Source organism: Meleagris gallopavo, chromosome 14, assembly GCF_905368555.1.
Source record: "Meleagris gallopavo chromosome 14, MGAL_WU_HG_1.1, whole genome shotgun sequence".
NCBI lineage: Eukaryota > Metazoa > Chordata > Aves > Galliformes > Phasianidae > Meleagris > Meleagris gallopavo.
The window spans coordinates 6,135,692-6,159,299 of NC_139417.1; the positions used below are offsets into that span (position 1 = coordinate 6,135,692).

Consider the following 23,608-nt stretch of genomic DNA (forward strand, 5'->3'; position numbering starts at 1 on the left):
TGATGTGTTGATTTGCAGGAACTGAGCACCTTGTGCACACCAAAATGCAGGTGTTGTTCTAGGCCTTGCTCGCATACACTGCCTTTACTTAAATGATTTGGCACATGAAAATGATGAAAATGCTCAGAGCTATGAAGAACATTCATTCAGTATCTTGTTGATCATAAGCAAAATTGACATTTTTTAGACCCCGGTGTCCTTTTTTTTTTTTTTTACTTGCTGACTCATCACATAGCACCAAGGAATTCCTGCTATTACACTCCTTCTCTGCTCTCCTGATCCCTCTTTGGGCTTCCAAAACTAGCTGCTTTGCTATGGCAACATGGTTTGTTTTATCATTTGCTCCCTGTTCCAGTGACTGACAAACCCAAGGAACACAATATTAAAACAGAGTCTTCTCCTACCTGTTTTTTAGTCCATGACCTGAAAGCACCATTGAGGATTTTCGCTCCTTGGAGTAAATGAGCAGGAGGTTGTTGCCCAGCTTTGTGCAAACCTAAGTGGAAAAAACAGTGCCATTCAAACAATGAGAACTGAAGCCTTTTTGCATAAATTCTCTTATTCTAAAAAGTTTAACTCTGAAAGATAACTTTTTAAACTTGGCCACCACAAGCAAATCCCTATTAGGACTTGATGGTAAATAAAGAGCGTATTTATTGTGCCATAAATTCAACCCTGACTTCCTACAGTGTGTTCCTGTAAGTTATGTTTACACTGGCACTCCTTTCGGTTCATTTCTTAGCTGCATACTCAAACTAGCTCCCATGCTCATACATCCTAGGCTGTGGGAATACAAAGCTAACAAGACAAGTTCTTTCATTCTCCTGAAACAGCAAGTACCAATACGTGGAAACAAAGCCATACCAGACAAAGCATCTCACTTCTTCATGAATACAGACTTGCCTAAGCTTTTCTGCACAGTGCCTTTTTTGTTTACAGTCAGTCACAAAAGTGACTATTGCTCCCTTCTAGGCAATACTCAGAGGGACCCTCACGTTGCTTATTAATTAGACACATTTTACTTTCTATGAAATACCCAGTGAGTGTCTGTAGACACAATCATAAGAAATAGAGTCAAAGAGCAAAGCAAAATTGAATTGGTAAAGAACATACATGGATGTCTGGATCAATTCTGAAGGAATTTGATTTAGATGATCTTGAATTTCACAGAAAACTTTGCTTTAATTCTCAATGTTCCTGTCAGTGTTTCTGTCAGGCCATGCATACTTCTGACTTGCCCACGTATTTCCACCAGAATCAGCAGAATTATGGGAGAAGAAGTGCTATTCAGCATGCCTTGAGCTGACATAGCACAAAACTCTTTATGTTGTCAGGGAATGAATGCTCAACTTACACCAGCACAGGTGGTTGGTTACAATATTATTTGCCTCTGAAAGAACTTAAATCTGTTTTATAAAGAAGGTGAAATCTTCACTTCAGCATAGGTAGGAGAGACAGGTAAGGTCCTTCTTAGAGCAAGGTGCCAGGCTGATTCAGATGACAGTCAGACCAGACCTGCACATTCAGCTGGTATGTGAGAATCAGCCATCTGATATGAACAAGATTAACTTTGGTCATCTGTGGCATACCAGTAGAAATTATGAGTAGCTATTTTCAGGTCCCCAAATCTAAGCAATTAAAGCAGGCCAAGAAATGCAGTTTTACCTTTGAACGTTTCTAGTAGATGCTTTCCCATATACCAACATGCAGTCTCATAGTTTGGAAACTGGGTTAGACTGACAATTTTCAACCGTCTTTCTACTTCATATGCCCTGCAATACAAAGCAAACTGATCTTAAAGGCATAGCAGCTCACAAGTATGTTGGACAGTGACAAACACTGCTCATATGTGCCCAGAGTTCATTCTGCAGTGCGCTTGGAAGGATATTTTCTTTGTGCCACTACCAAGCATTCTGGCATCAGACCAAAAGTAAAATACAAAAATAACTGATAAGAAGCTGTGTGATTTACATGTAAGATAGTTTTATTTCATTATTTGTCCAGCATCAGTAAAGACTGCTCTTATTGTTTTAGCCTGGGCAAAGAGCCCAGCTGAGCAGGTGAGTGCTTATCCAGCAGGCAAACAGCATGCTGCAAGGGAAAAATCCCAGCAGTTTAACAGTTCTTCCTTCACGTTGGCCACGTCAGACCAACCACTTCCTATGTCTTTCCATGCAATAGGAGAAAAACGGCTTGGAATAACCACTTTGGGAGAAAATGGAGATTATAGAAAATTGTGACATTTTAAAGATGGATTACCTCATCTGCATTTCAACACTTAGACTATGTAGAAAATGTCCAGCAAAGGCCAGGCAGTCCACAGGTGTAAGAGTTGCATAAATCCAACCTAGGTGAGAAAGAAAAGAAACCGAAGAATTAAAACGGGTACACTGTAAAGAAGAATTAATTCCCCAGACAATTGCCATAATTTACTTAGCACCTTACTTCCCAGACACCAACACAGCTCTTCAGTCCAAATCAGCACTGGAACCCCATGTGGTCAGAACAAAGTTGCATTTGGGCCCTTTATTTTGCACTACAAATGCCTGGTGCAGAAGGTGCTAAGTACCTCTGACTAACCTTCAACTGTGGCAAGACCAGACAGACAGAGAAAGGGGATATTGGTCCAAGTGCCCTTTCTTATTACTGTCAAAAGCAGTCGCAGCACCTAGTATTAGAGGTTATTTTCACATCATCATAAAAATCTGTGGCACTGTCTGACATTGAGCTTGCTGTAGTGCTTACTCCGTCCTTGGTCCAAGCTGAGGCTTCTGGGCAGCACAGGTAACAGCCTATCAAGCAGCCTATACAAATCCGTGTCACTCAGGTCTTCAGCCTCACATGAAACCATAAACACACACTCACGCCACACAGCCTCCTATAGTTCTTTGGTGTCAAAGAGAATCAGTGGCAGAAAATGTGGGGGTCACAGTCAGCAAGCAATTCAACATGAGCTCTCCCTTAGATACAAAAACCATCAATGTCATACTTGGATATATAGAGAGGACTTTGCAAAGTGCTTGAGCCCAGCTAGACCAAGAGTGGAACACTGTATGCAACAGTTGCACTTTTAAAATAAAAATACAAATATTCTGTTGCTCAAATATTGAAAGAGTAAAACTTCTGACTTTCATCTCTTTTCTAAATGTGTGAAATTAGACTTCATACTTTGTCAGAGAAAGGTGGTCAAATCACATTCCTGCAGCACTCTGGCCATGCTGCTTCAGCAGCTGTAAAACAAAGAGGAAACCCCACCTGTAACCACCTGCTCACCTGAAGGAATGAAGAGTGTCTGTCCTTGTTTAACCGTGCACTTGTAACATTTATCTACCTGGTCTGCAAAAAACATTTCACTGTGGTTTGCTGCTGATTGCCAGCGTTCATAGAGAGAAATATTTGCAGAGGCTGGTTTGATGAGATAAAATATTTTTTCTCCCTGAATTAGAAAATACAACATTAGCAACAAGCAGCCAAATCAAGCAATGCTGCACTGATACATGCACAAGCAGACACAAATATGGCATCATCTATTTTTACACCACTTAAGTAAAACTTACAAGTCAGTTTTGTACAGAGGGCTGGAATAATTAAATCACTAGCTGAGCACATTTGCTCAGATTTGTGGGACAGATGGCACAAAGAGTTTGTAGTGTCAGATTCCATTACCCTGCAAAGCAGGATGGGGCTTCTTCCAGGCCTTAGGAGAAGTGCATGCAGAAGGTATCAAGCAAACATTTAGTGAGAAATTTACAGACAATTTAGTGAGAAAACACAAACAACTTTCACATGCCAAATTGCTCTCTCTGTCTGTAGACTGGCACTACTGAGTGCACTCACTAACAGCACTGAAGGCTGTACGTATTTCTTATGAATATAACCGGACCATGGGGAAAAAATATTAGATCGAGAGAACTTTAGGTTGGCTTTCACATATAAAGTATAGTGTGATTCTACCTTCAGCACATGGTACCAGGCAGAAGCTCCTCCCGAATCTATGTGGAAGTCTGTGTAGCTGTCCTTCACGCAGATCAGGCAGTACTTGGTCACTTTTGGCTTGGCCAGAAGAGCATCATCAGGCCAATAGTTTTCCACCCAGGACAACTTCTTCACTATATCTGGAGGCTCTACAAAACTTGACATCCTTCACAGGAAGAATTAAAATGATCACACACCTCTTAAATCAAAGACTGCAACAATCCTGATAACATTAACAACATTAACATTAATATTTAAGACTTGTGAACTAAATAAATCTCGATCAGATGATGAAAAATCACAGTTATGTTTTTAGTAAGACTGGTTAAATTACATGAAAAGCTCTGAAGAAAGAAAAAATCTAATTTGGGTTGATAAGGTGTTTAAAATACAATATATGAGATGTGTAAAATAAATGTAATTTATACAAATGTCTACAATTATTTACATTAAGCATACGTATTTATTTCCATAAATACATCACATAAATTATATCATTATTAACCAAAGCTAAAATGATGTAGTGCCATAATAAACAAGTATTAAAGTCATTCATCCCCAAATGGGCTAAATTTAATATTTAAATAGTCCAAAATTCGGCTTAATATCTACAGGGGGTGGAAGCTCCCTGCTGGACACTCAAATATATAAATTCCATGGAAGTATCTGCACTTCTAAAATTAAATTTAAATGCTCCCACGTGTCATTTATGCTCACTGTCAAATACGGATGACAATAGCTCCATTTAGAATGGCAAGGAAAGATGGAGCAGTGCATTCAATTAAAATGTCACTGTCTATGTTAAGAAATAAAATATTTGCTGGTTAATGTCTAAATTAGCAGCATATGAGTGACAGCCCCAGCAGCCCTGCAGAACAAAGACCTCCCGTTATTCTCTGATAATGGCAGAAAGCTAAAAAATCTCTACTGAAAATACCAGTAATCTTTGAAGCCTATAATTACTACAGATGCTCGCTGCTGAAATGGGTGTGCACTGCTAAAACACTAACTACAGGGCTGGAGGTAATGGCTTAAAATAAATTAGCTGGTAATTATTCATCGGCCACCTTCTTTAAGGCCACCTTAAATTTCATGTCTCCTTGCCAAAATGGAATGCTCCCCAAAACAACCACTCTTTATATTTTTGTTGGTGCTCATTATTTTATCTGTAGAGTCTGTACAGAAATATATCTTTTCCTTCACAAATTCTAGATATCTAGGGCTACAGGAATTGCAAAAGCAACATCGTAGATGCACTCTCGAGTGTTTATGGAGTGAAGCCGCAGCTCAGCTGATGAATACAGATATATAAAGCACAAAGCAATAACTTAAACTCTTAGGCATTTCCATCAGCTAATTATCTTATATGTAAAGCATGTCATTTAAAACAGGAGAACAGCAGATTTCCTATCACTGAGGATTGATGACGTGCACATAGGCAGTGCCATGACACCCCACTGCACCACTAAAGCACCCCAGCCTCATACTCAGACTCATCTGCTCCGGTATGTGACATGGATCACATGGGAAAGTTGGTGATACATAAGCCTGAACCACCATGCCAAGCACAGGCCCGTTTACTCCATCTCTGATCCCTCTCTCCATCATGCTACGGCACTTTCATTTCTGCGCTTTGCCTGAAGTGGCCACAGATGGACAAAGCAGTGGGAAGCCATCAGCACAGGAAGGTTACCTGGTGTCTGAGAACTCCAGGTTGGTCACATTGAGCACCCTCTTCCTGTTGGTACTGTAGTAGTAATCCACAAACTCCTTGAGCTTCATCTTGCAGTCCTTCTGTTTGGTGACATCCGTGACATCAACGCTTCTCTCTGGTCCTAAAAATTAATTTAATGATAAAGAGAGACTGACTGGTGGTCCCACTGTGTCTGCTTGGGGGTGAGTTCACATTTCCAGAATACTACGAACATCTCATTTTTTCTATTTTCCAACCTTCTTAGCCTCTGTAAGTTTTTTGCTTTGCTTTTAAAACAAAATCGGATATGTATCAAAGGGTGTGTTTGCATTCATGCCCTACGACATAATTATTTCTGTAAATTTTTCTCTTTAAAGGATTAATGATATTTTCAGTCTACTCCTTTCTTTACATACATTTTTTGCTTGGTGAAAATTAAATGCAAACACTTGGACGTGCACAGAGCAAGCCTTACTCACCGTGCTGTAACATTTTTGTGATTGAATGTATTACTGCACAGGATATTGAGTAAAAAGTTCCTTCATGCTCCAGTATAGATTTTACTTAGGAATTTTTGAAACATATTTCAAGAGTACCATGAAAAAAATTGACTTTTTGTTATTTTACTTAAACTTATTGAAATTCCACCCCCTCTGTGCTTGAGTACAGAGAATGAGCTGCTAGTACACGTATACTTCCTTGACAAACCTTGTTGGATACCAATCTGCAGCATTAACACTAGCAGTAGCAGCTGACTGCATCAGTGGAATTCTGCACAGGGCACATCATAGGGAACATGGAGAAAGTCACAGCTTTATGAAGAGTGCCCATTTCTAAGCATGCTCTTCTACCCTTTCTGCAAGAGAACAACTCTCTATATCTTGTTCCCTTCCATTTTAATTGATCATATTTTTGTTTTCTCAGTGCATCATTCCTAACTTTTATCACATTAGAGAGAAAAAATAACACAACTTTTTTTTTTCCCTAAAACATCATAATAGTATAACATAAATAAATAAACAACATACATAGTATAACATAAAAGTAATAACATACTCAGCAATCTCATTGGTGCTGTTTTGTCCTCTGCTACTTCATTTAGTTTGTTTCTAGAAGACATTCTGGGTCCAATGTAATAAACTAAAAAACAGTGCCTGTGAAACCTCATTCAGACCAACCAATCCCATGGAGGTTATACCTCCATATACAGAGTGTATTTGTTTTGTTCACTTTAAAATCTGGTGCCAGCTTCAGATTAAATAGCCTCTGTTCTTCCCTTCAGCTCTTCACTAATGGTGCTGTTGGGAGGATGGATGATTTCAGCTAGAGGTTGAGAGAGTGCCAGCAGATGCATGAGGAGCACCCAGGTCAAGCAAGAAAATCTGCTCATGTAGCAGACAGGCAAGGAAAATATGTTTCCTGGAGAAACAATGGGACAGATATAACAAAAAAAGCAGGAGTCCTGAATTTTCCTTCATTCTCAGAACCTCATTGCATACAATCATTGCAAAAGGAGCAGGGGGAGTCAAGAACAGCAATGGCCTGGTAAGTAGCACTCAGTATAAGGAGGTAAGGGAGCCCTGAAGCACAGACAGATATATAAGAGCTGGAGTTGTGGCTCCAAAAGGACCACAGTTTGCCAGAAGGCCGGAAGGAACACAGATCTGAGAAAGTGACACAGAAGAGTAAAGGAATGAGAGAGAACAAGAGATGAGATCACACATGCTAAAGAAGGATATGGAGACAAGATGAGAGATTTCAGAACAGTTTCAGGGCTGCTGGCCACGGTATGTCTTCCAAGGTTGAGTGATGTGATGACTTGCAGGAAGATGCAGGACAACACCCTGCCCAAGTTAGGGACAGAAGGATGCCAGCATGAATGCAAATGACCAGCAGCAATGAAAAAAAGCTCTCAGTGAAGTGACAGAAGTGCTGAAATGGACTGCCTCTGCAGAATGGGTGTCTCAGTCTAGTAATTCCTTCAGTACAAAGTGAGATGGCAGCAATCAATTAAGGGCTGGCCCAAGGAAACAATTTCTTGATACTACAATGACTGTTCTCTTCATATGGTGCTATGGAGTGCAGTGCAGTATGGCACAGACTTATTCTTAAGTACACAAGTTGGGACAAGAAACACAAGTGAATTAATCACTAATTACAAGTTACCATTACATAATGAATCTTAAAATCTGCATAGCTCAAGGTGTGATGTCAGTATTTCACAATAGCATAACCTTCTTCCTAATTTGGTCATAAAACACACATACACTCCCCTGTCCCCAGACTTCCCCTTCATTGCTCTCTGTGAAACCAGAAAGGCAAATATTTCTGAGCTAGGAGGTAGCAGCAGCCAACCTGCCAGCAATGTCAGCATGCTGCCCTGCCAGCCCCCACCTCTCACAGTCGCTGCTCACTGTGACCATGCAGGCGGCAGGACAAAAACTACCCTGGGATTATTCTAACACACACAAAAAGACAAACTTCTGCTCTGCCACACCCAGGGGATGGAGGAATACATGCAGAATGTGCAACACGCTCCTTCTGCCTCCCCAAGGCTTCCTCTGTATTACATGTTGTGTGTGTGTGTGTGTGTGTGTGTGTGTGTGTGTATGCAAAGCCTTCAAATAAATACAGACCAAAATATGTTGTCATTTAACCTGTAGCTGGCTGCCACTCTGCCTGCAGCAATGTTCCCAAGCTGCTTTCATTTTATCGAGGGAATCAACCTGATCCAAACACAAGGGATGGTCCCAAGGTCCCTCCCCCTCCCATTCCCAAGTACTCCTTGGCTTCATATCACGACATGGCACTAACTCAAGGAGCTGCCCTGGCAGGGCTGCTTGGCCCCAGAGCCAATACAGTGCAGTTCCAAGCAGGGTGCTTTTTTCCTCAATACCAGGCCCAATTTTAAGGAAGCACTGAGCTCTAATACTACATTTCCACTGCCCCAGATACACACCAACGTAGTTTTCAACATCGCTGACGTAGAACGTAGGTGCAGGCACAGACAATCCCAGGCCATCCTTCTTGGGAACCAGGATGGGCTCTGTGAAGCCATTTTCTTCCAAATACTCTGTTGTTAGCTGGCTGCCTGGCACTTTCACTACTATATCTTCAGCACTAGAAAAGCAAACATAGATTTAGTGTTAAGGAGCTTCCACGCAGAGCTTGGCATCTTCTGCATTGTGCTACTGGAAGGAAGAATTATGGGTAGGCAAAAATAAACTGACATCATCAGTGAGCAGCCACTTCTTCCCAACTCCCATTTTGTTCAGTTGGGTGCCTCTGTTTGTTTTGAAACATCCAGAATATGCTTGGACCTCTATTATTTTATTCAAATGCTAAAAAATGTGTTTTTTAAAAAGAAACCTACTTCTTAACTTCTTTACAAATGCCAGCTACGCTACAATTTTCCTATATCACTCTGTGTCGCTCTACTGAAGAGTAAGAAGTATGTGAATGTATGTCTTCTCTTAACATTAGATTTCCCAAACAAATAAGGGCTACATTTAGTCAAACTCTATGAAACACATTCTCTAAATAGAAACTTGAAGGTGTGCAGAATGTACAATGCCAGCAACTAGAGACAAACAACTTGCTGGTCATGAAGCATACAATTTCATATTTATGAATATATGTACACACATTTTATTTCTTTTTTAGAGAAAACAACTCTTTCAAGAACTCTCAAAAAAAACAAAATTCCTACTGGAATAAACGTTCCATATGCAAAGCACCTCTGAGAATCAGTCAAAATACAGTCTTTGAGAGAGGCAACACTAGAAACAATAAACCCTGAGGTCTTGGGCTCAGCAGAGCCAATAGCCAGTAGTCTTCCAGGTGGCATTGGGCTACCAGGTGCTCTAAGCTGTCACTGAGACCTGCTCTGAGCAGATGATAAACAATGCTTTAGCAGCATCCAGTACTCTTCTTGAATAGATTTAAGTGACTACACATGATGGAAAGTGATGCAGTTCACAACCTGGATCTCTTTGAACCGTGTCGATGGTCACACCTATCTGCAAAACCTCAGTTACATGCAAAGTAGGTTTGTAAGACAAAAGCCATAAGGCAGTGTGTTACAAAGCACATAAAGCACAGAAAAATCGTCTGCAATCCGCTTGCTGAACTCCAATGCACCAACTACTGGAAACTTCTGAAATAACATCTCATGGTGAGAGACCATTTTCCTAACTACAGGAATCTGTCTTGTTACCAGTGATCAATGCCAAAGAAATTAGTGTTAAATATTTCAATTTGAAGAGGGCAATATTTAAAACGTTGCACAATCTCAAATAAATTGCCTGGGAAAGACTTTGCAAATCGTTTTTAAGTAGTCAAATAAATGGTTCAGGAAATATTCCGCAAATCATTTTCTAGCAGCTGAGAGCTTCAAAGCGACGATTCAAAGGGCAGGTTTATCAAACGATCCCTCATTCAATTTAAAAGTCCAATTCCTACATCTTTTCAAGAGCAAAACATTTTGAATTCAAAGTGAGAAATGACGAGGCTCTGAATGAAGAGGAGCCCCAGGTGTGCTCCAGTAAAGATGTGGCAGGTCTCTCTTCGCACCACCTCAGGTAGCCAAGCCAAGGCTGGGCTCTGGGAAGACATTGCTGCAGCTGTGTGCCAGCAGGCTGGGTCAGGGGAAATAAGGAAACATTGCCGTTTGACCCCCAAAAGCATTACCTCGGGGAACCCTTAAGGCTAATACGTGACTGCCCTCTTCTGCATCAGCTCTGAACTACAGCTGACATTCTCGGTTCCCAAAAAGGAAGGTAAGGCAGGTATGTCCTGAGGCTTGGCATGGATCTTAGCACTCCATATTTATGCAAGCACGAAGAACTGAGGCTGGAAATGTTAAAGAGCTAGAAGTGAACTTTATGAGAACCTCACAGGAAGGCAGCATCTGGTAAATGAGGTCCTTGTCGTGTGCTCTTACAGCTCAACAATTCTCTGCTGCCCACAGAGTGCACATTAGGCTCATGGAGTGCTTCCTGCTTCAGAGAACCAGCATACCTCTTGACAAAGTAGATACTAATTAACTGCAGCTAAGCTTCTCTTCAAATTCCAGGTAATCTTGTGCGTTGATAATGAAGAGGAGGAATGCATTTGGGAAACAAAGAGCACAGACTAGAACTGTGTGCAATGACAGAGCAAAGCGTAAGACTGGCTGAATCAAATTTATCTTCTGGAAAGCTCCCGAGCACGTTCATGGAGCCCAGTTATCTCCTGGGTATAAACTGGCATCTGACAGGCTGGCAGAGGTACATCTAGCATGCCTGGCATCAGTGAGACACCAAATAAGCACAGGAAAGGGGTGTCACATGCAAGCTGAAGAAATACGCGGTGAGAGAAGCAGCAGCAGCAACTCATAGGGCACTGTGTGTTATCCAGATAGGGTTCTTCCTCTGCTCTCCTGCTGAATGCACCCCGTGCACTGCAGTCTTTCAATTAATTCTCAGTCTGTATAAATGCTGATGTACCATTAAACCTCTGTAGCTTACAGTGCCCATACGTATCTCACATACTTGTTCAAGTCTAATTTGCATCCGTATGTGGCACAGAAATGTCTAGCAATGATGGTGCCAAAATGTAGAGCTACACCTACACTGCAATACCTGAACAATTAACGTAGTTATTATTATTACTACTCCACTTCTATTTTGGCATTAAAAAATTCAGGAGCTGAATGACGTGAACCCAACTTTTTTCTTGTTTGTTTTCCTCAGGGTTCTTTTTGATCTGAGCTCCACCAACGGACAGACCGGTTACAGCTGGGTCTTGCCTTCCGTGAATCAGCTGGGTTTTGTGGTGAACATCTGCAGATTTCACTCATTTTCTTAGAAGAGAAAATTTCTCAACGAGGCCATTTTGCTCATGCCACAAGTGCCACTGCCAGTGGCCTGCATCTCACAGGGACTCTGAACTACAGACTCTTCTTGCTCTCTATTTTGGCAGGAGAGATTTTCTTATCTGGCAGCACGGATTTTCTTATATGCACATGTAAATGGCAAACAAAAAACCAAAACAAAGCAAAAACAGAAGACTTCTTTCACTATTTGGGAACAACACAACATACTGAGTCAAATTCCCGTTTCTTTAAATTAGAGGAGAAATCCCATACAACTTTGTATAGCTTTCACTGAGGTGCTGAAAGCATTAACTGAGAACACATCTCCCTGGAGTGACTGGGGAAGTGAAGACATCCACTAAAAAACAGAATTCCTATCTTCTCTGGAAGGAGTTTGCCATTGTGATCCTTGCCTTCTTAGGGTACATTGCTGGTTTGGATTTTGTGCACAAACCCAAGGTTTTGGTTACAGAAGCCACCAGCACCTACAGTTTCCCAGCCATTTCTAGGCTAAGTTACTGAAATCATTCTGCCTAGACCCTGACCCCTCTTTTTTTCATGAAATCAGCTTTGCAACCTTTCCAATCGCTCCGAATTAAAAATGAAACAAAACCTAAGACAAAAATAAAACAGGCCTGAAAAAAATAGCCGAACAGATAAAATTACTGAGTTCTGCATCAAGTGTCCTACATCTGTAAGCACTGCAATGCTCTGCTGGGGTATTTCAGCCTTCCCTTTAACCAGCCTGGTGACTGTTATCTGAAAAGAAATGTGAAATTAAATCCTCTCTAAAACAAAGAAGTTGTGTGTTTACCAGGCACATTTTACCAGCCTCCACAGATACTTCTAAAATACTCAGTCATTAATAATTGAGAATTTACTTGGCTAAAGCCTATATTCAAGAACAAGAGGAAAATCATCACTCTTACAAATGGCTGTGGAACAGCCTGATAAAGTGTGGAACACACCACCTAACAATTAGCACTATTCATTACCCTAAATAAGGGAGTCTTTATCACTGTAGCAACTGAGGATGTCATTGTTCTTCTTTTCAAGAAAGAGAGAGACTTCAGCAAAACCATTAGTATTTTCGAGAACTCGAGAATTCTATGCAACAAATTTCTTAGTCTCTTATTCAACCCTATGTTGTAGGGGCCAAACACGTTCTTGTCTCCACAAGTATTAGCATCTACTGAAATCTGCAGGAGCTGGACTCAACCAACAGTAGATTTTAATACTGCTGCAGAAATGAAAAAGGAGGGAGCCTGGGACATCCATAATAGAACAATTCACTCAAACATCATCTCCCTGTACCACCTTTTCTTTTAGGGAGAATCATGGCCAGCTTCATATGAAATGGGCTGTATCTGCTTTTCCACTAGAATGCTGCTTACTTACAAACAACTTACCTTGGAAAAGTACGACTTCGAAGCTCCTTTATAAAGATTTGGCTTCCATTCTGTACAGGCTTGACCTCTGTACTCTGCCCAGTATCGTGTTTATGCCAATTTCTTTTCTTTTTCACTGAAAAAGAGTGATTTGGACAGTACTAAATGCTAAGTAGAAGAAAATGAGGACATTTGAAGGAATGGCACATCACAGCATTTCTTAGGTGAGCAGAAAAGAGGGAGCCCACACTACAGTGCAGTGCCAATTTTAATTCTGCTCTCAATTCACCATTAAACAGTTATACTGTAGCCTGAAGATCCATTACATACTGAACTGTGCTCGTTCTGTAACATAAGGGCAACCAGACGGATAATTGCTGAACTGCACAGCTACCACAGGCTTCATGCAAACACAGGCTCTGGACATTTTGTACTTGTCATACACACCAAAAGCCCTGGGAAAGTCGTTTTTCTGCTCTGTTTCTATGTCGTATAGGTTGTTATGAACAGGTTTCCTATAAATTACCTGTATCTAAAGGTCTGTCCAGCAGTGGTAGATTTGACATCACTTTGGTTGGGCTTTGAAATATGCCCTGCACAAACATTCACATAAAAGGGAAAAGAAAAAAAAAAAGAAAAAAAAAAGAAAAAAAAGATGCAAGGGCACCACAAATGCAATTTTTAGAACTTTTTCCTAGGTTTTGAAAGTCCAGGAAGGCTTGGGCTTTGAAATGAGGCCATCAGATAGAAGGCCCCTTAACTATGCTCCCAGCTGGTGATATACAGGCAAGTATCTCATGGAAAAAGGGTCAGCTGAAATAAGCACAAATAAGCAAGTCAGATGTCTACGTAGCTCTGCCTTGCCTTTAACAGCCAGATAACACAGAGCAAGTAAAACTGGTCCAGTTTTACCTTGGTCAGCACTCTCTCTCTCAGCTGTTCCTACTACCACAGTCTGTTTGAGCAGGCTCATTTTTGTAGTAAATGGTTTTGTTTCAAACATATATCATTTCAAGCCACTTGGAAGAAATTTCACCTCACAACTTACTTTTATTTTTTACCTGTGTTTTATATCACGAAACTCAATCTCTAACCCCCAAGTTGCCAAAGTAGCAATGTGTGGATGGCACTCTCCCTGCGCTTTGCACATGCACACATTTCCATGTACTTTTTCATTAAGAAAGGAATCTGGAGGCCGCAGCTATAAGAAAAGGTCTGGAAAAAGCTAACTTTGTTTTCCTGACCACAACCCTGGGATAACTCAAGCAAAGACATCCTCTGAGGAATCCACCCCGGGTTTTGCACAGAGCATGCTGGTTTTATTAGTTCCATGCAGCTCTCCAGCCTAGCTGGATATATTCATTAAAGCTGCAAGTTCTTTATCTTAATGACTCTCAGGCTTAGTGCATTAATTCAATGCTCCTGGTAACAAAGGAAGCAAGCCCTACATGAATGCCAAACCTTTCTCCTCTTCTGTCCCTTTCCGTGTCGGCCCCCTCCCCTCACCCTGATCTATCCAGCACTGGGACTCTTAGCACAAGTCCCAGTGAAACAGGTGCTGCTTGTCACATGGAAAATTAGCAGCATGTTCTTTTATTATGTCTCAGATAGCACGGAACACTGAGAAATAACAGCAGCAAATCAGCGCGCTGTTGAGAAATACACTGCAACTCCCCCCGGAGCACCAGGGAGCCTTTCCTCTGGTGCTGCTGGGATCCACCTCCAGCACAGCGCCAGCAGCCAGCACCCAAAGCCCTGGATTGCAGCGAGCCGCTGACTGGAGGCCATCCCACGGCATCAAACATCGGCACTTGGCCCGTTTTCAGCCCTTCTCTTTACGTTTCATCTGTACCATGAAGACCTCAGTAAGGATTAAAGGCCATTAACATGTGCTACAAATACGAGCTCCGGCCCGAAAGGGCGCTTTTATTATTTTTTTAAATGATTACAGATTTATTTTTCTGCAGAACTTTCTGATCTAAATTTGACCTTTGGAAAGCATGATCCTCTTCTCCTACAGAAAATGCCTCGGAGGAAAGAGAGAATGCATTTCTATGGCCTCAAAATGTGTAATTCCAGGCTTCAAAGGTACATTTTTTCAATTGTATTTGTGAAGAAGGGATACCTCGAAGCACCCTCATGGTTCTCTATTGATATACACCGAAGGCTTTAACTACTTGACGACACTCAGCCCAGCGTTGCTCCGCTCACGTGCATTAACTTCACTGATTCCAAATCATGTATCCTGATTGTCACTGCTGCAAATCAGACAGCAGTCGAGCCAAACATCTCAGACCCTGCCACGAAATAAGTCAAGCCTTAACAAAGCACTTATATCTTATTTAATTGATGTCAGAACCATTTCTGTGAACACGTATAATTTTTCTCAAAGAAAAGACCCTACAGATTTCATTAAACTGAAACGGCTTAAAATGTCATATGACAGGAAGCAATTTTCTGAAATAGTAGCCACTAAGCCACATTGGCAAAGTGGAAAAATGTAAGAGGAGGAAAACGATTTTTAAATTTGACATCTGGAAAACATATATTGAGGAATGCATGTTCCAGAAATACACATATATTTTTAAATCCAGACAAGTTGCATAACAGACAATTGGTGTCTGTGTTTCCCTCCGCTAATCTTGCAGTAATTAAATCCTACCAGTGAACTACCGGCTCTGGCACAACACTTATTTATTACAAAACTGATACTGCCAGATAACTAGTTTAAACATATATTGTAACAGCTAATAAACAAATGAAACTGATCATCCCACAGAAGTCCCAGCAGAGCCCAAGCGCTGCAGAGCAGGATGTACTGCACTAGAAATGCCTGCCAGAATGAAAGCATTAAGTCAAGCTGTTCCTGCTGTCATGTAATTGGTCTTTCGACTTTTCTAGCCTATTGCACTCCACAAGAGGTGGCTACAGGATAATAGCGTATTTTTCTCAGCAGAATCCATGATTCCATTAGTTAATGGTGGAAACTGCTATGCAGCTTGAGGATCCTGTGATCTTACACCAAAACAGAAGGTAAGGCAATCAATAACTAATGCTTAAATGTTCCCAAAATCCTTACACACTGCTACTTTGATGGTTGGTCCTGTACATCATCTAACTTTGCTTAGTGCCTTTGCAGGGAGAAAACAAACTTGTATTGATGTACTGGAGAACGCCATCACGTTCTGCACTTCCACCACACTGACAGGCTGTAACTAGCAGCAGTGTTCTAGAACCACCTTCTCCATGCTGTACAATGTGATCGAGGGTCACACTGCCAAGTCAGATTCTATCTGGAGTAAAAGGAATTAAATAGCCAAAAGCCTTCTTAGACCATCAGAGGACTGCGGTTGGTTTAATTCTCCTCATCTTGACTGGTGTATTAAACTTGTAATCTTTTTATTGGAACTGCCATTTCTTGAATTCTAAGATTATGTCTTAAAAAGGATTTATGTTTAATTCCTGATTACTGACTTTGGCTACTTCTGTCTGATTTTCACCCCCCTCACACTGAAAAGTAGCTGCCTCTCATTCTCAATTCAAAGCAAAATGGAAGAGAATCAAAGCATTGGACATCTCAATGCCAAAACCCTCAGAGGCTAGAAGGCCTGCCCAACAAGACCCTCACATCGTTTGCAGTTCTACCAGTTGTACCTTCCAGTACAACCCATTTGTCAGATGTCAGATTTGGCAGATTATTCTCTCTAAGATAACTTGCGGTTGTTTGACAGTTTTTCTGTGGTTGTTTTTTGTGGTTGTTGTTTTTTGTTTTTTGTCAGGAATCACCCAATGAAACACTACAAAGGCAGATTCACTCAATCAAAACAGACATACTGACTTTGTGAAGTCCATCATCATGACTTGCCTCCTGAGGGCTTTTAGCCCAATCTGCGTGTGCCCTGCTTGTACCACAGTTGTAGCAAAACATCTGGGAAACAGAGCAGCTGCAGGTTGCTCAGGTTTCCAGTTTGGAAGAGCCGAAGTGGAAAAATGATTCAACTTTTTGCCCACAAAACACTTCAGAATTTTTCTCTTTTATTTCTGGAACATTTTAAACCTGAACTTTCAAGACAGGGCAGAAAAAAACTGGTCATTTTTAGTATTACTGAGTTTGAGCAGAGCAGAAAGCAGCTTTCAGCCATCCCTTATTTCTCACTAAAAAGGAACATTACGGTTCTGTGCTCCTGGGAGATGAGCACAGCGCTCTTCCTCTGTGTGTGGCTGTAACGCTGCAAAGTTGTAGGGAAATGTGCAACGCTGTTGCTTATTTACAATAAATGGCTTTCAAGTAAAGCATTTAATCTTTTACAGCAATTGGTTTCTTTTTTTTCCCCCATTGTGTAATAGAAAGAATTTGTAAATTAATCTGACCAAAAGCAAACACATCCCACAGTTCTTTCCCAGACAAAACTCCCACTGAGATCAACTGTCACTTTTATTCAGGAGAACTTTTGCCTGTGAATTAACAGCCAGAATTGGCACCCTTGGTGCATCCTACAATTTTGACTGCTGCTGAAATTGCTGCACTTTTATACCCAGGCCAAGCAGAACACATTGATTCTTACTCTTCTCATCAAAAGACAAAGAACACCATGCAGTTTTAAAAAATCACGGTGTTAGAGCTAGCTGCCTCTGTAGGATTTTTCTAGTCCACAGCAGTAGGTGCCTCACAGTGCTCACGGAAGGAACTGTTCTTTTCTTGCACAGTCTGGGACTGAAGCAGAACAGTGAGGTGCTCACATTAGCTCACATGCACTGCCCAAGACCCATTGGGACTGGGAACAGAACTCACATCTCCAGAATCCAATCCTGTTTCCTCCCCCCAGTATCTTTTTTACATCATGTTTTGAATCGTAATTCTTATGACACAAACTATTTAAATGACTCTTTATATAACAAAAAAAAAAAAAACAACCAACCAACCCAACCCCCTCCTTTTCTTTAAGCATACAAAATCTATTATCTATCTAAGGAAGTATACTTACGAGTGGACTTCCCATGAGTTTTCTCACAATTTGGACAATGATAGATGTCAATATCTGGCGCCTCCTCTTCTTCAACACCCACGCAGCTGGAATATTTAAAGACAAATATGACATCAGCTTGAGTCCATTTCCAAGCAAGCAAGTAATTGGTAATGAAATAAACTCCTCCACCCTATCAGCTGTGTGCTTACTATGCTGACCACGCATGGCAATACCAAAGCCAGGCTCAGGTACTGCTGTGCTGGTACAGTCAGAGCAGACATTCTGCAGTCCACGCTTGAGATGCAGTGCTGAAAAGTACCAATCCAAAGGGCACTATTGGGCACGTATGGACTGCTGCTGGCTACTGGGGCACTCCTGCCAAGGTACACCCCTATGCAAGGCTTCTGTAGGTTCCATCTCATTACAGTATATGAAGATAAAGAGTAGACACACAGATCACAGCTCTGCTGGCTGCCAAGAGGATGGGCTGTATCATGGCAGCTGCTGGAACACCCACTGAGATTATTTTGGATGGCACAATGTACGTAAGAATGCAGCACAGCCTATGGGCACACAATGTGGGTGCAAGCCAGTGGCAGGGCACAGCACTAGGGAAAAACAAAACTGAACTGCAAAGAAATGAAGTACCCAAGATAAGATGTTGTGCAGTCAAAGCACTGAGCAGTCAGCCAAAAAATCAAACTCTGGAATGGCACTGTTCCTCAGGAGGAGGAAAAGCAAACAGGATTCTGCTCCTGCTTGTTCTGCCTGAAGCTGCTCAGACTGAAAGACACATTTTTTAATGTATGAAAACTCCTTCCGCTTCCTTGCAGCAAGCTGGGTGCTGTGGGATGCAGCCCTTGTACCACAGCTCCATCTGAGCTTGGCCAGGCAAGGGACCCCAGTCCTTGTAGAAACCAGGCAGAGCACCCCACGACCACAGCCACCTTCTCTGCCTGAAATACTTCTCAGTGCTCCTCAGTCATCAAAACACTCCAAAATTTCTCTTCTGCCAGGGAAAGCGTTCAAGCATGTACCATGGAAATTTCAGCTCCGTATACACAGGAGCGTTCAGCCCTCCTGCACACTGCTGGCGATGAGCACAGGAAAAGCAGAATTCATGGGCAACCAGTAACAGGTTTTGTAGGTAACAAAATACACCGTGACCCTCTGCCTTTAACAAAGGTGGGTTTGTAACCACTTTGGATTGGAGTCACATAGTGATGCATAACTGTAAAGATCAGGATTACAAGCCACAAATCTTGCTTTTGAAAAACAGCATCCACAAAAACCCCACCAAGCTGGAAAAAGACAAAGAGGGTGAGATATGGAAATAAATCTTTTCTGTAACCATTGTAAATATTTTGTCAAAGCAAGATTCTGCCTTTGCAGACATTCATCCTGTTGCAGCCACCACTGCAAGTATGGGACCCAGCCCTTCCCAAACTGAAGAGCAAAGGTGGGAGCAACCAAACCTGGAGAAATTCTTGTTTCTGTGAGTGCAACCTGCAAACAGAGCAACAGCACTGCTGGTAAACATTAAACTACTTTTGAATCACGTAAAAGCAATCACAAATTTGGCTCATGTTTTTTGTAATAAACAGTTACTTGAAAATACACAAAATCATCAGGTCTCCTTGGGCAGACAGCATGGAAAACTGAAGAGTAAGTTTGCAGACAGGAAAAAATCATCACAACAACACAGCCCTTGGAGTCAAGTACATACAGGCAGTGAAATTCCAGATTAAGCACTAGGAAATTCAAACAAACCCTGGCAGATTAGAACAGGCGTAACAGAATGTAGGGGATTCCTCTACCCATAAAGCTGCATCAGCTGCTTATGTCACTGGATTCAGCTTGTCAAGCTTAGTAAAGGTATGGATTAGGCTCTGTACAAGGGCTTGAAAAGTCTATATTTAGCTTTAACTAAGCAGATGAGACCCTCGGGCACTGCATGGATCACTACAAAGGAGGTATGAAAAGCTCTGCAATGGGCAAAGGCTCCAGTGTGGTGGGAGCTATTGTTCTGAGAGCAAGTACAAATATTCAGCTAGAACAAAATGAAAGAGTAAAAATAACTGTCCTCAGACTCGAGTGGTCCTCTAAAGGATGCAGTCAACTTTTCCAGCTACAACACAGCTTTTGAACAACCTTCGGCCATTTACAGCTGCTCACAGCCAGAAACTGCTAACTTTACTGAACCTGAAGCTCAAGCACAAACATCCCAAGCAATCCAGGCTATCGAAATGCCTCATATGATCTTTAGGTATGAACCAATTTCAGTTTGTGCCCCTCGTCTCAAGGAATAGTGCTTGCTGTGCCAGTTGCTTCCACCAGCAGAACTGCCATGTGAATATAGGCACAAAAATAGAATTCCCATAGTTAAAGACAGTCCCTAAAGAACACTCCTGTTAGCAGAGCGAGAGACTTCGCTGGGCTGCTGTCAGTCCCACAGCAGTGACCTGTCCTCAAGCTTGAGAGCACATTTGCACCTTGAAGGCAAAGCATGAGGAGCATGTCATCCCCAGGCAGAAGCCAGCAGGGTCCTGGAGAAGTGTCCTCTGTAACTCACATGCGCATTTGTTCTTCAAGAAGACCAATAGAAAATATAATAAAATCAAAACATTTCTGTAGGTGAAAAAAGCCATTTCATGAACCTCGGCAGAATGGCACTGTCCATTCCCTCAAGCCCTGCCTCCACCCACAAACTTTAGCACAAAAGGTGCATTGTATTTTACAACTATTTTTTCATGAGAATGCTCCACTTCGGTCCCTCCAATTTTTTTTTTTCTTTTTTTTTTTTTTTTCCCCAGTTCTATTTGCCTGAGAGAAATACAAACATAAAAAAAGACTGGAGTCAAACATTTGACCCCCTACAGTGATCAAACGGGCTCAGAGTCAGACAATGCAGGATCCCACGCAGCGTGCTGGGGATCAGCCTCCAGCAACAGCCCCTGCTGCACTGATTCGCAAATTAATCTGTCAATACAAACCCTGGATGCGCTACCATCAGCGGCAAGGAACTGGAAAAGCTCTCAATAGCACTTCTGTGCAGTTATTCAGATCTGCCAGTGAGGTAAAAGTGGGCATAAGAGGTTCAGAAAGGGAACTGCAAATGTGGCGTTGAGGCAGAGCTCACAAAAGCACAGTCTGAGCTGGAAATAGACGTAGGGACCGGGACAGCATGGCGGGTGGGCATGGCTGCCATCCTGTATGCAGTCTGTGGAGCTAGAGGGGAGAAGACAACAGCTCCTGCAATGGGAGGAGGCAGGGAGCAGGGAGCGTGCAGCAGGAGGTAGGGCTGGAGGCCTTGGGAACGACAGTGGGAGCAGAGTTCGAGTCATTTGTATCAACAGGCCAAGAATCAGTTTCAAAAAGCCTGTAAACACCCCAAAACTGTTCTGACATCCTAGTAAGATCCCGTTCTGCTGCAAGAGCTGACAAACCACGTAGTGCTGCATTTATCCAGCTCAGCATTGTGTCCAGGTCTGAGACCTTCACCTCAGGAAAGATGTGGATCTTCTGGAGAGGGTCCAGAGAAGGGCCATGAAGATGCTCAGAGGGCTGGAGCACCTCTCCTGGGAAGACAGGCTGAAGGAGCTGGGCTTGTTCAGACTGGAGAAGAGAAGGCAGCTTTCCAATATTTAAAGAGAGATTACAAACAGGAGGGAAATCAACTTTCCAGATGGGTAGATGGTGATAGGACAAGGGGAAAGGGCTTTAAACCGAAGGAGAGGAGATTTAGATTAGATGTCAGGTGGAAGTTATTCACAGAGAGGGCGGTGGTGTGCTGAACAGGCTGCCCAGAGAGCTGTGGGTGCCCTGTCCCTGGAGGTGTTCAAGGCCAGGTTGGATGTGGCCCTGGGCAGCCTGGTCTGGTATTTCATCTAGTGGCTGGCAACTCTACCTATGGAGGGGTTGGAACCTGATCTTTAAGGCCCCTTCCAACCCAAGCCATTCTGTGATCCTCTCTCCAGTGGAGCATTTTACAGACTACTCTGACAACTCACAGAGTGAGCGCTATCTCTTGCCACCATACCGCAATTTGGAAGCTTTGCCAGACCAAACACATTCTTCCTGGGAAATCATCAGGTTCCCGAAGCAGATTTGAAGGAGAAAACTTCTAATTAGTGAAGGTTAATGAAGAAAAACCTTCCCCAGATGTCCTTCAAAGAGTCTCATCACCCAGGACACTGGCACTAACACACATGCCCAATAAGAAGCACGATGCAGGGAGCAGCTCCCTCCTACTGCTCCCCCAGCAGAGGACCTCCATGGCTCTGCTTAAGTGCAGTAAGGATGGAACAAGAGGTTAATTATTGCGTATCCAAGAGTATCTTGTTGGGATGATATAAAGCAACTTAGTAGTTGACTTTAAAATGTTATTAAAATTATTTCATTCAGGTTGAAGCAGTGTAAAATTCATCTGATAATCAGATAAAAGTGAAGCACTATTACTACTTCTGCATTTTAATTTTAACAAGTAATAATGAAATGTAAAGCCTTTGATATGGTAGCTGTTTAAACCCATATATCACATTTTACAGCAATTTAAATGAGAAATAGCACAAACAGAAGCATTTGCAATCAGAAGTTAGCAATTATATTTTTATTAGAATCTTTGCACCTTGCCACTTAGAGATAAAAGTGCCTGTGCTCGCAATGAAGAGGAAATTCAGATTTCAGTGTTCTGACAAAGCTGATGACTTTCTTAGTCATGCAACAATAATAAAAGGTGGATACATCTGAGTTTTCATGGCATGAATGTCTACGAGGGCCTTCATTTGTAGGCTTCAATGAGGTGATATAAGTAATTTTTGACCCATTTAATTAATGGGTTAAAATTATTCCATTCTACGATGATCGTGTAATAACCATTATCAAACAGAAGACAAGTACAGAAAAATAAAATACAAAAATAAAACAACTAAAGGTAACTTGGTGAGAAAGAACATAAAATCTAGTGATACCTAAAGAAAATTTCTGAATACAAACCAGCCATGCATTTACCTGTTCCCAATGAGGCACCAGTCATGGTACAAACTGCAAAGCAACACGAAATGAATCGTGTTTGCACAGAGAGCTGGGTTTCTAAGAAGTGCTGGAGGATGGCACAGCTGGGAGCTGGGGCTGCCCCTGGATTGCAGTCAGCTGTGCCGTGCTGCAGCCAGTCAGTCCCAGTCCCACCTCATTCCCAGTCACAGCCCCAGGTGCTGGAGAAAGGAAAAGTGACCCATCCCTACACAGAGGCCCATGCAGCAGGACTGCAGATGTAACCTGTTAGCTTTCATTTCATGTCATTTATCTGCTTCTTGCTGTGGAGCAGAGTGTAAGAAACTCTGTTAGAGCATTACATGTTCTTCACAAAGCAGACCTTAAAATACATTCTCTTTATCTACAGGGGAGGCCAGCACAATCCGACCTTTTACAGATAAGGAGCCTATCACAAGCAGGACTGAGGAGATTCGCTGAGGTTTCCCAGCAGGATCTGAGCGTAGAACAGGTCTTCAGAGCTCACTGCTGGCTACAGCAGTGTCTGCCATATCTCCTGCCAAATGCATTGCTCAGGATTTGTAACTAGCAAACAGAACACTGGAGTAGATATTTAGTTTAACTTCCATCTCCACCCTTTGCCGCTTCACTAGATACATGCTGAAAACTTAAGAATTTTAACACTGGTAAAAAATGACACTTCAATCCTTATTTCACACAACCATGTATCTGCTTCTCC

General features: G+C 42.0%; 1 protein-coding gene across 2 annotated transcripts in view; it reads right to left on the reverse strand.

Moving 5' to 3' along the window:
* Window positions 1-23,608, reverse strand: part of PHF2 (PHD finger protein 2) — an 83,425-nt gene that overhangs the window by 20,429 nt on the left and 39,388 nt on the right. For both annotated transcript variants that reach the window (XM_085235768.1, XM_085235767.1), the window contains exons 3-11: window positions 17,896-17,981; window positions 12,932-13,046; window positions 8,628-8,788; window positions 5,669-5,810; window positions 3,955-4,141; window positions 3,274-3,436; window positions 2,260-2,347; window positions 1,666-1,772; window positions 405-496 (exon numbers count right to left, since the gene is read on the reverse strand). In XM_085235768.1, the coding sequence (XP_085091894.1) occupies window positions 405-496; window positions 1,666-1,772; window positions 2,260-2,347; window positions 3,274-3,436; window positions 3,955-4,141; window positions 5,669-5,810; window positions 8,628-8,788; window positions 12,932-13,046; window positions 17,896-17,981 (1,141 nt within the window). The remainder of the gene's footprint in view (window positions 1-404; window positions 497-1,665; window positions 1,773-2,259; window positions 2,348-3,273; window positions 3,437-3,954; window positions 4,142-5,668; window positions 5,811-8,627; window positions 8,789-12,931; window positions 13,047-17,895; window positions 17,982-23,608) is intronic.